Genomic DNA, 17,813 nt, shown 5'->3' on the forward strand with positions numbered 1-17,813 from the left:
GAAGAGACAATAGAGGTAATTTCGAAGAAATTAAAACAAAATCTGCTAAAGCTTCCTCTCCTTAAAAAATCTTTCCAAATCCCTCACAATATTTAGATGTATTTTTGTTTTATTTTATGTTAGATAAAAGATTCTAAGTTTTTAAAACAGCAACCTTGTTAAAATTAAAATGTTTATATCTACATAGAAGTAAATCGTATAAACGTTACACTTTACGTCTTTATTCCGTAAATGATATAAGAATATTTGTAAAGAACTGCAGGTCTACGTTAATCGACTTTATTTTTTGGTATTAAATTATGTGTTTCTATACATACATACGTATATTCATGGTTTTTCCCTTTCGGGTTGTCATAGAATTAGCTGCCTCTACACTGCACGATCTAAACATACTTCTCTCGCTTCTTCCACACTCATTGAGGCATTACGTACACAAGTACGCTGACTACGTCCACGCATACTCACAATATTCTTTTCAATCAAGGCATATCGAAGTCTATCGGTCCTCTCTGATGGACGGCTCCTAGGTCGCTTGCCATACACCTCACCAACATAGACTCGCTTCAACAGTCCCGTTCAAACAACCTTAGCAACCTCACTTGCTTGTTTTTGCATTCCACACAGCAATCCTTTCATTCCTTATGCTATCCATGAACGTCTTGCAACAAACTGCCCGCAGCATTCTGTTCTACAGCATTCACTCCATTTCCAAATTTCTTCTGCCGCGCCCACATTTTACACCCATAGGAAAGGAAGGTAACAGCACTTGCTTGCACACAGATAATCCTACTCTCTTAGACGTACTGTACACTCATTCCGAAGCAGACTGTTAAACGCAGCAACGACTTTCAACCCAGCCGCTTTTCTCCTGGCTATCTTCCCCTTCAACTCACCATCACTTTGTAACATGCTTCCCAAGTATACGAAGTTGTCCACTTGTTCCACTCTCACACCATCCAGCGGCAAGTGGCAAGCTGTTCTGTCAACCTTTGCACGTTCAAACACCATGCACTTAGTCTTATTAGCATTTATTCCTAGTTTTTTCTCTTGCAATACTTTGTTAAATGGACTAAGCATCCTCTGCATTTTCACTTAACAACACTGCATCATCTGCATACAACAACACACGCACATTCTCCCCTTGTTATCAATCAAAGCTTCAAGCACACCTGCATCCAAAAAGATATTAAATAGCCACGGACTCATTAACACCCTTATCGCACTTCCTTCTGAATTGCAAAGAATTCAAAGGAGGTAGGGCTCACACGCACACATGCCTGACAGTTCACCTACATAGACTCTATCGCATACATCAACTTTTCAGATACTCCATATTCACTAATACCTTCATACAGTAGCGTGCCGTGACATTTGATGATAGGGAAGCTGTGTTTCTGTAATCATCAATTTAATTGCGCGTCAGTGATGATCTAGGGTCCATTCGAATTCATTTGTTCGAAAAGCCAGAAAAACCGTAGACTTCTCTAAATGTATTTTTAATATCACAATTGCATTCTGAATCGCTAACCACGATATAAGGGCAACAATTAAAAATAAAATTATAAAAATCTACTTGGTGAATAAAATGTGTGGTGGATATACATACCTGGTACAAAATATTTTTCAATTGTATGAATATACTTTTAAATAAAATTATAATTAAATATAGCTGTGTAAAGAAACGTAGATTAATATACGAAAAACTTCTTTACTTTTTAAAATCTTAAAACAATCCACCTAGTCAAATAGCTCCCTACAACTGCTGGCTAATGGATGGAATCGAAGACGCCTAGTAGATGTGCAGTGCGGGTTGCCAAATCCCGAGGGTGCCGATACCGGTCAATGTCAAATGCCTGTTTAGTCGCATCAGTAGTATATCTCAAAGGACGCGACAGGGTTGTTGTAAATTTTAAACGTTTCTCGCCATAGCTGTAAAAATCTAAATATGTTAAACTTAATAGATTGTCCGTCATTTGTTTTCTAACTAATTCGTTTTAGCACCAGATGTCCACGGAAATTTCTAAAATTTACAACTTTTCGGTCACTCTCATTGAACTGGAAAAATTACTTTCTTTATTACATCTAATATTACAAAGAAATCAGTCCCCACTGTACTCGGCTAGAGATTGGTTCGGTTAAGCTTTTGTTTAAGTAAAATTCCGGATCTTTCAGCAGGGTTTTATTTATAATAAGTTGAAACCATTTACTTTGCACTTGAATATTTGTAGTCTTGGGAAAGAAGTGGAAAGACAAATTTTTATGACAAACGGATACATAAATCATAAATTTAAGGAAAATAAATTCTAGGACTTTTTTGTACCTTGTGCATCTCATTCATTACATTTAGTTGTAAATGATGCTGCCAAAGTAACAGTTAATTTTTTTACATTATACTAGAATTGTACGCGTTTTTTTCTCTAGCCCCTTAAAGATGGGATATACGAAATCGTAATATCACTGATTTAACATTGAAATCCGTGAGTAATATAAAATCGGAGAGCGGAATAAAAATATCAAATATTTTAATGGATTTTTTTAAACTCCTGTCAACAATACAGAACTAACATAAAAACATACCAGTAAATTCTTATCGGTTGAGTTAAGTTATAGATCTACTCGTGATTCACGTAATCGGGCGAAAGCGGCCAAATATCTAGCGGGCAGGCGGCTAACAGTCAGAACCGGTTCTGGGGACCTATTCTGAATAGTATCGTTAAGCTAACGAATACGATAAAAACCAGTTTCTATCGGAACCACGTGATTCGCGTTTAATCAACTGTGAAAATGCTATTCCGAGCCGTACGTTTCGTTTTCGATCCCGATAGCCACGTCCGATAACTAAGCTTTTGTTATCGATCACCCTCGAGCTGCCATTAGTAACGTAAGGAAAGTGTAAACAACATAGCGTCTTTTGGTGTAAGAATGATTTTACTTCACGAGCAAATGGAGAGAGAGTTACTATGTTGTTGTATTGCTTAAAAATAATTACCTTAAATTAAGTATTTATGAATATTGTATGAATAATGTAATTGCTTTCTTGTTAAAATTTAAAGTAAGTAGCTATAGCATGAACATTATTTCTGAAACAGGTTTCATTCGCATATGTATAAATTAAAATGATAGTCATATATTTGTATATTTATATTCTAAGCTCTCGGTTACTTTTCGCCACCTTTCTGGGTCTTTTTGTGAGCGGAGTCCATCGGAATTCGGACGGTCGGCAATTTCTTGCCACAATTTCTGGCGATCTTTTACGGTAAAGAAAGCGTCTAACTTCCCTGACATTAATTTAGGGTTTTCTTCTATAAAATTAACGAGCATCTCGAACTGGCGACTTGTAGTTCGCTGGCTTCGTTGGCCTTTCTTCGACATTTTAAAACAAAACTATTTTACTAGTGCTGGTACGCGACAATGCTAAAACCACATGCTTCGCTTAGAAAATAGTGAGTTGCAGTCACGTGTCAAAAATACAATGTTAACTAAACTGTGATTGGTTAAAGCGTAACAGCTATCGATAGCGTGGAACCCAGACGCATCTCGACCGACTACCCGTAGCGAAACCCACTTAACGTGGAGCACAGAATAGCGATTTGTCTAAGGTTCGTTAACTGCATTTCACTATCGAATGTCCCGTGTATCGCTCTCGTAGAGTTATCGGAAGAGCTCAGAATAGGTCCCCTGGATAGAATCATTGGAAGCGTTATCCCGTGTGTAGCATCCACCAACTAAACTGCGTGAGGTTGGCGCTCTGTAAAGTCCGTGCGCAAATGCGTATAATCTGGCTGCTTTACACCATTCAGATATTTTTGCTGTGGAAGCTGTCTCCTATTCGACAAGACAGCGCTTCCATTCCGCCAATTATATTCGAATATACAATAGCAATCTTATCGTTTTTTTCACGTGTAGTATAGAAATTTGTAATAAGATACATAATATGATATGGTTATAATAAAATATTAATTTTAATTAATTCAAAGTACGTACGTCAAAATATGAAAGTAGACGCACAATATGTATTTATACTTTAGAAAATACAAGAAAAGCGGCGCTTCCAAGGACGGCATGCCACTGAAATTTAGAATAATTCTTCGAAACTTCGTTGATAAAAATTAATTGATGAGATTGATTTTCGTTGACAATTTTCCACTTGCGTTAAGCATTTCTGAAAAAAAAATTAATCAAAACTATTTTTATACGAAATAATATAAAAGTTTCATTAATTTATCTGGCAATTTTAATTAGTTTTAAAATTTTGAGTTTGTTCATTATATTTCTTTGTAATTTGGAAAATTAGAATCCGAAAGACAGAGAATCGTAACTAATAAGTGTCTAAACATAAGACGTATCCAATCCAATAAGAAAAACATTTATTTTGTCGAAATGCTTATAAATAATATGTAGTTTCCTTTATCTTTTTCTGTAAAAAATCCGACAATAGTATACTAAATATTAAATATATGTTTCGTCTACATTCAAACAGATCACTGGAAAGCTTTCGATATATATATATTTTTTTTAACTCTTTCCGCCCTGTGGGCACTAAGAGGGCCTGTTTTGCAAGCCCATTATGGGTTCGGCCAGGCTCACAATAGAGCTGCCGGGTGGTGAGGGACGGGACCTGATGTATACGAACGGACCACCCCCCGAAAAATTCCTGGGGAATTTTCGATCCGTTCGGATTCGAACCCGGGTCTCCCAGAACGGAATCCGGGTCCCGGGTCCCGGGTTCCGTTCTTATAACATTAGTTTTATTGTTTTTATCGAATAATCGGTAATTATAGTGAACTTATCGGTCAATTACTTCTCGGAAATACAATAGGAGGCTTAGCTAAAAGATGTGAACATGTCGCTCCAAGAGCATATTTTCTTATTACTGCTGGGAAGACTATGGATTATCTAGACGAATTGGAGACAAACTAAAACTGCACAACACGCTTAATTCCTAGTGACAGACGTTTTGAATCTTGATATATTTGCCTGGTCGCCAATAAATGCCTTATACTTCACTGTTTAGTTTAAAATCGGTCTTTTCAATTTTTCCTTGAATGTACTGATTATTCTTTTACTGTTCATTTACGCGTTTTTTTCTACGGCCCCTTAAAGATGGGATATACGAAATCGTAATATCACTGGTATTTCGCTCACATGTAATCCACGCTCACATCATCCAGCGTCAAGTGGCAAGCTGTTCTGTCAATCTTTGCACGTTCAAACACCATGCACTTAGTCTTATTAGCATTTATTCCTAGTTCTTTCTCTTGCAACACTTTGTTAAATGGTTTTGTTTGATTTTTCATGCTTATGAAAAATCAAACAAAACGACCTCCTTTAAAATTTAAATACGAAAAAATAGAAAATGCATTACTCGCATCACTCGAGAATTTCGTTGAAAATTTACCCTGATTTTCGTTGAAAATCTCGAGTGATGCGAGTTTTTTGCTTCGAGTCATCTACAGTTTAGTTCCTGAAAGGGGATTTAATAAACTTGAACATTGTTCGTATTGCCTTGATTTTCGATTATGAAAATATTTTTTTTAAATGAAAATAATCCTGGGGTCGTGTATGATTACATTTTTGTTATTTAACTTAATTAAACATATTTAAACACGAATTGATGAATGCCATTCATATTACGTTAGTGTCAGTTAACGCGGTTTTTATTAGCGAGGTTGCGGCCGAAGTTTTCATCTCTGAAACGAGAACGTCGAACGTCGAGCGCCGCTTACAAGATAGCGGAGCTCCACGTTCGACGTTCACATTTTAGACATGAAAACTTCGGCCGCAACCTCGCTATTCCCAGACAACAGTAATTCACCGGTGGAATCAAGTTTATTTTTGACAATACTGTTTGACAGTCTTAAATTCATAGCGGATGGATATCACTATTAAATCATTCCAACCCAGATCCACGCTTCCCTATTTCTCCAAAATCAAACGAATGTATCGTGAGGTGGATTTCTGCACGATAACGATCATAATTTATTATTAAGGTTATAAGTGTCATGTAGCCACGGACAGTTAGTAGCTAATTCATTCAAAAACACACACTAACCATCAAAGAGATAGTGTGGTTTTTGAGAAAGAAGAGAGTGATGTGAGTATCTGAGGCCCTCTTTTTTCCTTTTTCGCAAGAGCAATGTCTCTCTTTTTATAAACCCTCTAATTTGGTATAGGAGGGAGTAGGGACCTTCTACGGTCAACGACCAAGACAACCTCTTTGAAATAATTGTTAATACTGTATATATATGTCAATAAGAGAAAAAAAGACATCATTTGCTTAACTATAACCCGATATAGTCAAAAAGATGGGAATAACCAATGTTTCTCATCCAATTAATTAGATTTTGATTTGAATCGAAAAACGGAAATAGTATCTTTCCAGCATAAGCATCAAAATCTAATTTAAATAGCAACGTCATCGATGAATCGTTTCGTGACGTCTAATGACGCCATACAATCTCGGTTCCAGTAACTTCCGAATTGGTAGTCCCGTTGTTGATTGGTCTGGCCATCGAGTTTCTTTAACATAAAAAGTATAGGGACTTGACCGTCTTTGACCGAGTCTTGCCGAGTAGCTTGTTTGGCGACAGTATTATTGTATGGCAACCGGGAAAAATGAGTTCGAAATTTTGTTCGTAAACCGAATTGTTCGAAAACCGAAGTTTGACTCTAAAACTATGATCTTTTTATTAATTTGCGACGCTTTTGTGTATTGGATGTCCAATTTGTTTTAAATTTAACAAATTAATGAACGGGTATGTTTTATCATTACATTCAGCTATTCTAATTATGTTGAAAATTTATCTTAACAAGAGAATGAAATCAAAAGAATTGTTGTATAAATTGCTTAAGTCGTATTTGTCTAAAATGCTGTTTGGCAACTTCGGCGTTTTATCGATAATATTAGGCCTAAATAAAATATTCGTGGGATACCATTTATATAGGAAATAACTAACCAAATCTCTATTTTTAAATCGCTAATATTAACATACATTAAACTTATAACTGTATTTAAGTTTTGCAATATAAAAAGTCAATTGTGCGATACTTACGCTGGATATAGGATATACATTGGGATTACTTAAGCTTAACGTTTCCTTCGCCGAATTAAAACATTTAGCATATTTTTCATATTTCTATAAAAGTAAGTGCTGTTAATAGGTTAGATAATAAACTTGTGTTAAAATATTTAGAAATAAGAATTAACTATCGTTACTTGTGTATTTCTGATTTTGCAAAGGTATTCGTCCAATTCCAGCAACGTTGGGAAAAATTTCACTCGTTGGGCACAATTTTTGAAAAGTTGATTCTCCTAAACAATAAAAGAATATTAATCAGTTGTAATCAGATAAATTTATTTTAGATGAGAAAATTTGCATTCGAATATACTTACAATTTCCAGGCCATTTTCAATCAGGCAAGAACGAAAATTTACTTTACTATCAGCGCTCAGAGCTAATTGAAGCAAAATTGATATATAAATATTTTTTCGTGGAAAATAAACCTAATCATAGATAAGTTAACTAACTGATAAGCACTCAAATATTTAATTGCATTTCGTCGGAAACATACCACAGAATCGTTCATCGAAATTCCCAGAAGAACTACTGGAATCGGCAGATGTTCCGGAGGAAGAATAAGAACAAACAATAGAACTAGAAATAAAGGCAAATGTTGATAACACCAGAATTTGTTTCATTTTCTTCGACGTTTCCTATTCTTTTGACACGATTGTATTTCGCTGAACGATTTATATTCGCGTCGACGATGTTTGAATTCCAATGTATTAAAATAAATATTAGCGTTGCTAGGAGGAAAATTCAAATTTAACTGTAAGAGGAAAGAAAAAGTTATATATTTACTTTAACAAGTAATTTTGGCCTACTTTTAAAGATGATCGATTTTAAAAATGATCGAATAATAATGATATCCCTAAGTTCCGGTATTAAAATAACGCAATTTATATAATATTGCATCTTAGTTAAAATGTAAAACACGTTTTAATTAATGTTATTTTGGCGATTTTTTATTATGAATAATTTTAATAGAGAAAAGGATATTGAATTATCGGCTTAAATAAAAAGCACTTGGTTAATTTCTGTTAAAAAATAAAACTTATCCGATTTAATTCAATTGAAATATATTTGATTTATATCTTTTTAAATAAAAAAATATGTTGCTAAAATAGTTTGATTAGCATCAAATACTCATTAGAACTTTTATTTGAATAAAATATTCAATAAAATTAACTGTAACTAACTATTTAATGAATTATAATTCAATATTTTACTATTAACTCCTGTGAATATTTGGAATTTCGAAAAGAAAAGCTTTTTTACAGAGAATTAATAAAAGTGTTTGGTATCTGGTGACAGTAAGCAGTTGTGGCGATTCATTAATTGTTTTTGTTAAAACTAAATATAAGGGGTTTTCAGATCTTGATTGGGTGGCCTATTTTTCAAAAAAATTTCACTCTAGAAAATATTTATATTATAAATTAGATATTTCTGTATATAACTGGTGTGTGAATTGGCAGGATGATGTGTTGGATTTGGATATAACAGAACAGATGAAAAAGGTTTTGTTACTATGGAAAACGGTACTCCTTCGGGTATTGATGGTATATAAGTACCATGGTACTTATATACCATAAGTACGGTGGATTATGTACTGTACTTCTCAGGCTTGATTAGATATATAGTAGATTTGTTTAATAATATATATCCATTAGGAAATATCCCGTTGGATTGTCGTTTATGTAAGATTATTCCTATATTTAAGAAGGGCTTTAGAGATTTACCTGATAGTTATAGAGCAATTTCATTACTACCGACAAAAAACTTAATTACTTCAATTCAATTGAAAACTTGGTTGAATAAGTACGAGGGGCAGTACTGTACTTTCGGGTTTCCAGGTTAGTTTACAGTCTAGTTTTTCAACATTGGATAATATTTTTGTTCTATACGCTTTATTCCAAAAACCTTTAAAAAGAAACGAGGTAAACTTTACGCTTTTTTCTCTGATTTCACATCGGCATTCGAGTATGTAGATAGAGACCTTTTGTGGAGACAACTTTTGTAGATTGTTTGAGTTATAAATTTGTAAATTGTTTGATACAGTTATATACTATTACTGAGGGACGTGTCTCTGGTAAAAGAGTACCTCTGATCTTCTTTTCACGTTTAAAGGAGTTAAACGGTGCTGTGTATTGAGCCCGATATTGTTCAATTTATATCTAAATTTACATGTCAGGAAATTCAGTAATTCCGAATTAGTGGGCATTAGTCTTCTGGGAACTGAGGTGAATATCTTGACGTATACAAACGATTTTGTTGTTATGGCAGACTCGCAGGCTCGACAGGTCTGCAGAAAATGATTCATTTTTTGGGATACGCATTACAAGAGTTAAAACTTTTTGTTAATATTGATAAATCTAGAATAATAGTATTCCGAAATGAAGGAATATATTCTGAAAATAAAAATTGGTTTATACAAAACTCTAAAATAGATGTTATAAGTATTTGGGTGTATTTTTCCAGTCTAATGGACGTTTGTTAAAGCATTTAAAGTATATTCATAGTAAAGTTAATATTGGAACAGATAAGATTATTAAGGCATGTTTGTCTGGTAGATTGTTACGCTGGAAACATAAATTACAATTATTCGAGTCATTTATTCAGTCAGTAGTGCTTTATTTGGGGGTTTTCGAGATAGTGGGGTTAGGTCCGAGATTTGGGGCTTTGACTAGAGAGGAAAAGATGACAATTTACAAATTAATTTTATTAAACGTTTATATTTTCTAAAAAGATGGATTTCATCGTACATTTTATATTTGGAGTTACTCTTTCTTTTAATATAATGAAAAAATAATAATTTAAGGTTACGTAAACAGTCAGTTAGTAAACTCACCGAGTCCACTAAATTATATTTAATTTGGGAGATCGAATGGGGAGATCGAATTGTGTTCTTGTTGCATAATTTTGGCTATCGAATTATCCTATAATGTTGAATGAAACGGACGCCTCTGATATTTTAATGATTAGCAAATAGTTGTTTAAATAAGTTTAAAAAATAAAGCTGCTAACTATAAATATAATAAATTGTATTCGGATATTTGAATGAGACTCGGTGACCTATTTAAATATAGAGACCATTTTGTATTATACAAACAGTGTTATGTGTGTGATGCAATATATTTAAAAGAATTAAAGCTCTTTGTTTAGATTATTGTGAATTCTCGTGTTAATATTGATGCTTATCATTTAATAATTGAATGTAAGGCTCTGACGTCTGTCAGACAAAAGTGTTTTTGTTCAGATTATTTATCAAATCAATCATATAAGCAATTGTTACAAGACTATAACTATCACAAGACTATCACTGTATTTATAATTTTATTACTAAGATAAACGGCTAATGGAAACTAATTTGTTAACTTTAAAATGATATTTATTTTTCAGAATTTTAACCTCCTTGTGTGAATAATATACTATATTCACACCAGAAGGTGTTGATATGATATTAGCATATGTTTTAGTGTTTGAGAGTTGGCAGCGTTTTTGGTCGGCGTATTTATTTAATTTTTCCAGGTAATTGTTTCATTTTTTTCATATAATTTTACAGAATTTTTTGTTTGCGGCGACTATTCGCTGCCATTTGTTTTTCAATATAGGAAATTATTTTTATTGTCGGTTTTGTTTGTTATTGTTATTAATATTGTGTTGTTTCTTTCTTTTTTAACAGGCTTATTATTATGCGCTGTACTGTTAACAATAATGTATTTTTTACTGGTATTTTTACTGGAATACAACAAAAAAAAAAAAACATTACAATCATATTGATGATTGTAATGTTTTTTTTTTTGTTGTACTATGCCTGTACATATAGGGTTTTCCTTGTACAAATAGATAAATATCGTTAGCAAAAAATAGCAAAAAACTTTCATTTTAAATTACGAGTAGAATCGACTCGAAATTAAATATTTCAATCGGTAATAAGTAACACTCTGTTGTTGTTAACAACTTGCCGCAGAAATAGATAAACTTCTTATTTACAAATTGTTTGGTATGTTCTTAATTATATCGCTACTGAACTATTCGAAAATACGCAGTTCAGTTGTGAAGAAATAAAAACTGTAAATATTGACAGGTCTTGATTAAATTACAATATAACTAATTATTTAATTCACACGATTTCTAAGAACTAGTACTATCCATAACTTAAATAAAAGTTTTCATACAAAAAAAAAGAAGGACACAGAGTTCTGTTCACAAGTATTCGTAGGTCCATGTACTGTACAGTATAGTACAGTACTTTTCACTGTGCAATTGGATAGATGACTTATATCAAAATTTAGCCACGCCAACGATCAATGCTAATGAATATGGCTGAAATACGACCAGGCGTTTTATAACGGCGCATTCGTCACAAGGCTAGATTATAAAATACACACAAAGTACGCTAAAGATTTTTGAATGTTTTCATCACGTTTCATAATATTCATTTATAATATTTGTCTTATTATTAATTTAATTATCGGAATAACAATTTGTCGCGCTTATTTCTATGCAATAATAAATACTTTCCGAGTTTACTTCTCGGCAATGTCACATCTAAACGTTATACCTTTCTGTTCGGAAATCTCAGAAATTTTTTAGATGGTCTGTTCCGGAGCAGGTCCTTTATCGTATCGCCGCTTTCGTTGTGTATTTGGCTTTTAAAAGACCCGCTAGTGTCCTCTGGGTGGGGAAACATTTAGAAAGGGACAATTAAAATATATTTCACGATAACAACCATCTCTAAGTAGATGATCATGACAGTAACCTTGAGAGCAGTTCTATTATATTTGTTGTGAACTTTTTAATAACAAACAAAAATTTATCATAACCTAATGAATCAATTTCTCAAAACTAATTGGAGTGAAGTGCAGTTACTAGCAATAAACAAACTTATTATTATTGACTAAGCATTAAAATTAAACATCTGACTGCAAATATTGTTCTTTAATACGTAAATAATATTCTACCATAAACTGTAAAAATATCATTAATAGAAAAATTATATAATATAAATAAAATACGTCGTATTAATTTTATGATTATGTGAAATACTCTTTTTAAATTATATTCATCCGTATATTTGTGCGTGTATGTATGTGTGTCTCTATGTGTGTATGTATTTTATATAGTATATACTTTATCGTTATAATATAAGCTACATATACACAAACTCAAAATTAATATAAGTCTAATATGTCCTATAATTATAAAATTATGAACAATTAAGTTAAAATTCAGCCAAAGTCTTATAAAATATGAGAGTTAATTTAGATCATCTAAAAATAAATTATTAGTGATATTTAAACGAACATGGTTTTAAAATTACAATTGAACTAACTGAATATTATTGGCCATTATCTAAAAAATTTCAAATTATTTAAACAAAAAGACATTATATATTTAAAAGTACAGTAGAGCCTCGAAAACCCGGCACTCGATAACCCGACACTCCGGATAACTCGGCCACACCCAGGCAGGGCAAAAAAGTCTTTAGTTAATTAATTTTCATGATAAAGACAGCTTTATGCCTCATAAAGTATATTTTTCTGAGGTCTGTCTTATCAGGTAAATTACAGTGTATTCATTAATTTTCATTTTCCTGTAGTAAAGGCTCTAAGCCTTCATAAAAGACGTACTTTTCCTTTGTTTAAGGGTATTTGGNAAGAATACCTCTGATCTTCTTTTCACGTTTAAAGGAGTTAAACGGTGCTGTGTATTGAGCCCGATATTGTTCAATTTATATCTAAATTTACATGTCAGGAAATTCAGTAATTCCGAATTAGTGGGCATTAGTCTTCTGGGAACTGAGGTGAATATCTTGACGTATACAAACGATTTTGTTGTTATGGCAGACTCGCAGGCTCGACAGGTCTGCAGAAAATGATTCATTTTTTGGGATACGCATTACAAGAGTTAAAACTTTTTGTTAATATTGATAAATCTAGAATAATAGTATTCCGAAATGAAGGAATATATTCTGAAAATAAAAATTGGTTTATACAAAACTCTAAAATAGATGTTATAAGTATTTGGGTGTATTTTTCCAGTCTAATGGACGTTTGTTAAAGCATTTAAAGTATATTCATAGTAAAGTTAATATTGGAACAGATAAGATTATTAAGGCATGTTTGTCTGGTAGATTGTTACGCTGGAAACATAAATTACAATTATTCGAGTCATTTATTCAGTCAGTAGTGCTTTATTTGGGGGTTTTCGAGATAGTGGGGTTAGGTCCGAGATTTGGGGCTTTGACTAGAGAGGAAAAGATGACAATTTACAAATTAATTTTATTAAACGTTTATATTTTCTAAAAAGATGGATTTCATCGTACATTTTATATTTGGAGTTACTCTTTCTTTTAATATAATGAAAAAATAATAATTTAAGGTTACGTAAACAGTCAGTTAGTAAACTCACCGAGTCCACTAAATTATATTTAATTTGGGAGATCGAATGGGGAGATCGAATTGTGTTCTTGTTGCATAATTTTGGCTATCGAATTATCCTATAATGTTGAATGAAACGGACGCCTCTGATATTTTAATGATTAGCAAATAGTTGTTTAAATAAGTTTAAAAAATAAAGCTGCTAACTATAAATATAATAAATTGTATTCGGATATTTGAATGAGACTCGGTGACCTATTTAAATATAGAGACCATTTTGTATTATACAAACAGTGTTATGTGTGTGATGCAATATATTTAGAAGAATTAAAGCTCTTTGTTTAGATTATTGTGAATTCTCGTGTTAATATTGATGCTTATCATTTAATAATTGAATGTAAGGCTCTGACGTCTGTCAGACAAAAGTGTTTTTGTTCAGATTATTTATCAAATCAATCATATAAGCAATTGTTACAAGACTATAACTATCACAAGACTATCACTGTATTTATAATTTTATTACTAAGATAAACGGCTAATGGAAACTAATTTGTTAACTTTAAAATGATATTTATTTTTCAGAATTTTAACCTCCTTGTGTGAATAATATACTATATTCACACCAGAAGGTGTTGATATGATATTAGCATATGTTTTAGTGTTTGAGAGTTGGCTGCGGTTTTGATCGGCGCTTTTCGGCGTATTAGAAATAATAATTTATTTAATTTTTTCAGGTAATTGTTTAATTTTTTCTATATAATTTTACAGAATTGTTTTGTTTGCGGCGACTATTCGCTACCATTTGTTTTTCAATATAGGAAATTATTTTTATTGTCGGTTTTGTTTGTTATTGTTATTAATATTGTGTTGTTTCTTTCTTTTTTAACAGGCTTATTATTATGCGCTGTACTGTTAACAATAATGTATTTTTTACTGGTATTTTTACTGGAATACAACAAAAAAAAAACATTACAATCATATTGATGATTGTAATGTTTTTTTTTTGTTGTACTATGCCTGTACATATAGGGTTTTCCTTGTACAAATAGATAAATATCGTTAGCAAAAAATAGCAAAAAACTTTCATTTTAAATTACGAGTAGAATCGACTCGAAATTAAATATTTCAATCGGTAATAAGTAACACTCTGTTGTTGTTAACAACTTGCCGCAGAAATAGATAAACTTCTTATTTACAAATTGTTTGGTATGTTCTTAATTATATCGCTACTGAACTATTCGAAAATACGCAGTTCAGTTGTGAAGAAATAAAAACTGTAAATATTGACAGGTCTTGATTAAATTACAATATAACTAATTATTTAATTCACACGATTTCTAAGAACTAGTACTATCCATAACTTAAATAAAAGTTTTCATACAAAAAAAAAGAAGGACACAGAGTTCTGTTCACAAGTATTCGTAGGTCCATGTACTGTACAGTATAGTACAGTACTTTTCACTGTGCAATTGGATAGATGACTTATATCAAAATTTAGCCACGCCAACGATCAATGCTAATGAATATGGCTGAAATACGACCAGGCGTTTTATAACGGCGCATTCGTCACAAGGCTAGATTATAAAATACACACAAAGTACGCTAAAGATTTTTGAATGTTTTCATCACGTTTCATAATATTCATTTATAATATTTGTCTTATTATTAATTTAATTATCGGAATAACAATTTGTCGCGCTTATTTCTATGCAATAATAAATACTTTCCGAGTTTACTTCTCGGCAATGTCACATCTAAACGTTATACCTTTCTGTTCGGAAATCTCAGAAATTTTTTAGATGGTCTGTTCCGGAGCAGGTCCTTTATCGTATCGCCGCTTTCGTTGTGTATTTGGCTTTTAAAAGACCCGCTAGTGTCCTCTGGGTGGGGAAACATTTAGAAAGGGACAATTAAAATATATTTCACGATAACAACCATCTCTAAGTAGATGATCATGACAGTAACCTTGAGAGCAGTTCTATTATATTTGTTGTGAACTTTTTAATAACAAACAAAAATTTATCATAACCTAATGAATCAATTTCTCAAAACTAATTGGAGTGAAGTGCAGTTACTAGCAATAAACAAACTTATTATTATTGACTAAGCATTAAAATTAAACATCTGACTGCAAATATTGTTCTTTAATACGTAAATAATATTCTACCATAAACTGTAAAAATATCATTAATAGAAAAATTATATAATATAAATAAAATACGTCGTATTAATTTTATGATTATGTGAAATACTCTTTTTAAATTATATTCATCCGTATATTTGTGCGTGTATGTATGTGTGTCTCTATGTGTGTATGTATTTTATATAGTATATACTTTATCGTTATAATATAAGCTACATATACACAAACTCAAAATTAATATAAGTCTAATATGTCCTATAATTATAAAATTATGAACAATTAAGTTAAAATTCAGTCAAAGTCTTATAAAATATGAGAGTTAATTTAGATCATCTAAAAATAAATTATTAGTGATATTTAAACGAACATGGTTTTAAAATTACAATTGAACTAACTGAAAATTAATGGCCATTATCTAAAAAATTTCAAATTATTTAAACAAAAAGACATTATATATTTAAAAGTACAGTAGAGCCTCGAAAACCCGGCACTCGATAACCCGACACTCCGGATAACTCGGCCACACCCAGGCAGGGCAAAAAAGTCTTTAGTTAATTAATTTTCATGATAAAGACAGCTTTATGCCTCATAAAGTATATTTTTCTGAGGTCTGTCTTATCAGGTAAATTACAGTGTATTCATTAATTTTCATTTTCCTGTAGTAAAGGCTCTAAGCCTTCATAAAAGACGTACTTTTCCTTTGTTTAAGGGTATTTGGGCAGTTTATTCTCTGTTGTATTCTCAAGTAAACAATACATACAAGTACAGTACAGTATTTTCTGAGGAAACACTCAATTTTTTAACCCCATTCCCGATAACCCGGCATTTTCACAAACTCGACCACCCTTCGGTCCACATTAGGCAGAGTTTTCGAGGCTCTACTGTATTATATAGTTTACTAAATGCATTTATATAAAATTGATAATTAGGTTTGTTATTAGCTGTAATGACATTTTATTAAAGTTTGAAAAATTTAATTGCGTAAATTAATAGATTCATTTATCACGAAAATTGTTATTTTAAAATAGCAACCGTAGAAAAATTCAAAAATTTTATACTTAATTTTCTAAAATAAATATTATTCACATTTGTTCAATTCATTTCTTAAATAAACTACAGACTTTTACAATAAAGTTATACAAGCAACACAAATGCATACTTACAATAGTTGGTCTTGCTGCCCGTCCTCTCGAATACTACAATTAGAAGTCCATGCAGATGTACCACAGACACATCATTTTTAATTGTGTGTTCTGTCAAAACAAACAAAATATAATAAATGCTTTTTAAAAAATAATTTAACATCTGCTACATACATATTATGATAATTGCATAAAAACACGAAAAATATTTGTTTAATCGACTAGTGCCAAGTGAAAAAGCCACCGAACAAATATACTCGTATATAGCCTACAGAAATAAGGCCTGCAGGAAGTTTGAACATCTCGTTGGAAAGATAATCTTTTTGTTAGATAGTATGCAAAATTTCAGACTTTTTTTATGAAGAGGTTGACGAAATGTAAGCAATCGTAAAGTGAAAAATTGGCAGTAAACTGTATCTTTTTACCTTCTTTTTCTTCATCCCGCACTGCAGACGTTCCTAGAGAAAAACTACCGAGTGCAGAAAGCTCAAATTTTAAGTTTAAGTCACTTTCGAAATCAGTAAAGGCCGTGAATAGGGTTTCTCATTTTCTGGTGTTTTGCTTGTCTCGGGATTCTGGGATAAAAGTGAACTGTTTCCCGGGATTCCGAGAAATCCCGTGATAAAATTAAGCTAATTATTTTTAAGATATACAAAATATCTTGAAATCAAATGATATAATTATTTTTCATTTTTTAAAGTAATTTAATACGTTCTGTAACCTCCAAAATCATAATAATGCTGTGTAAGAAATATATTAAAAATTACCTTTGAATTATCAATACGCAGAAATGTTCACAAATAGAAAAAATTATTAAAGTTTGCTAGAAACTGCATACAACAAAATGCTTTGAATTGAGTTGAAAATTAAAAAAGTATGATCTTAGATCAAACTTGTAACTTAGAAGGTAACTTTCGTTTTTTAAATAAAGCATAATACAAATTATTATTGTAAATTTTTATAAAATTTTAAAAAGCAAAGATGGTCGATCACTCAATCTAATTCTTATTTTAGTAATGAAAAGTCTTGCTACCGAGAATGCCCTTTCCGATTCAATTGATGTGATTGGAATCGTGTTTAATGC

The 17,813-nt window shown here is 31.7% G+C and overlaps 1 protein-coding gene across 1 annotated transcript; it reads right to left on the reverse strand.

The window, feature by feature from the left end:
• Positions 1 to 4,045: 4,045 nt before the first annotated feature.
• Positions 4,046 to 16,764, reverse strand: LOC111627603. Its single transcript, XM_023371188.1, has 6 exons — positions 16,751 to 16,764; positions 7,573 to 7,830; positions 7,394 to 7,455; positions 7,217 to 7,312; positions 7,053 to 7,136; positions 4,046 to 4,162 (listed from the first exon to the last, which is right to left on the reverse strand). The coding sequence occupies exons 2-6, from the start codon at positions 7,697 to 7,699 to the stop codon at positions 4,076 to 4,078; spliced, it is 456 nt and encodes a 151-aa protein (XP_023226956.1). The 5' UTR covers positions 7,700 to 7,830; positions 16,751 to 16,764; the 3' UTR covers positions 4,046 to 4,075.
• Positions 16,765 to 17,813: the final 1,049 nt, after the last annotated feature.

This window comes from Centruroides sculpturatus, unplaced genomic scaffold, assembly GCF_000671375.1.
Source record: "Centruroides sculpturatus isolate CEXI.00-Female unplaced genomic scaffold, Cexi_2.0 scaffold357, whole genome shotgun sequence".
Lineage (NCBI taxonomy): Eukaryota > Metazoa > Arthropoda > Arachnida > Scorpiones > Buthidae > Centruroides > Centruroides sculpturatus.

What these genes read in the sequence shown, in the direction of transcription:
- LOC111627603 (XM_023371188.1), bottom strand. Translation starts at nt 7,699, where the DNA reads ATGAAACAAATTCTGGTGTTATCAACATTTGCCTTTATTTCTAGTTCT. An exon ending in TTTCGATGAACGATTCTGTG is followed by an intron (nt 7,456 to 7,572) that starts GTATGTTTCCGA and finishes TGCTTCAATTAG; the next exon opens with CTCTGAGCGCTGATAGTAAA. An exon ending in ATGTATATCCTATATCCAGC is followed by an intron (nt 4,163 to 7,052) that starts GTAAGTATCGCA and finishes TTTTTTTTTCAG; the next exon opens with AAATGCTTAACGCAAGTGGA.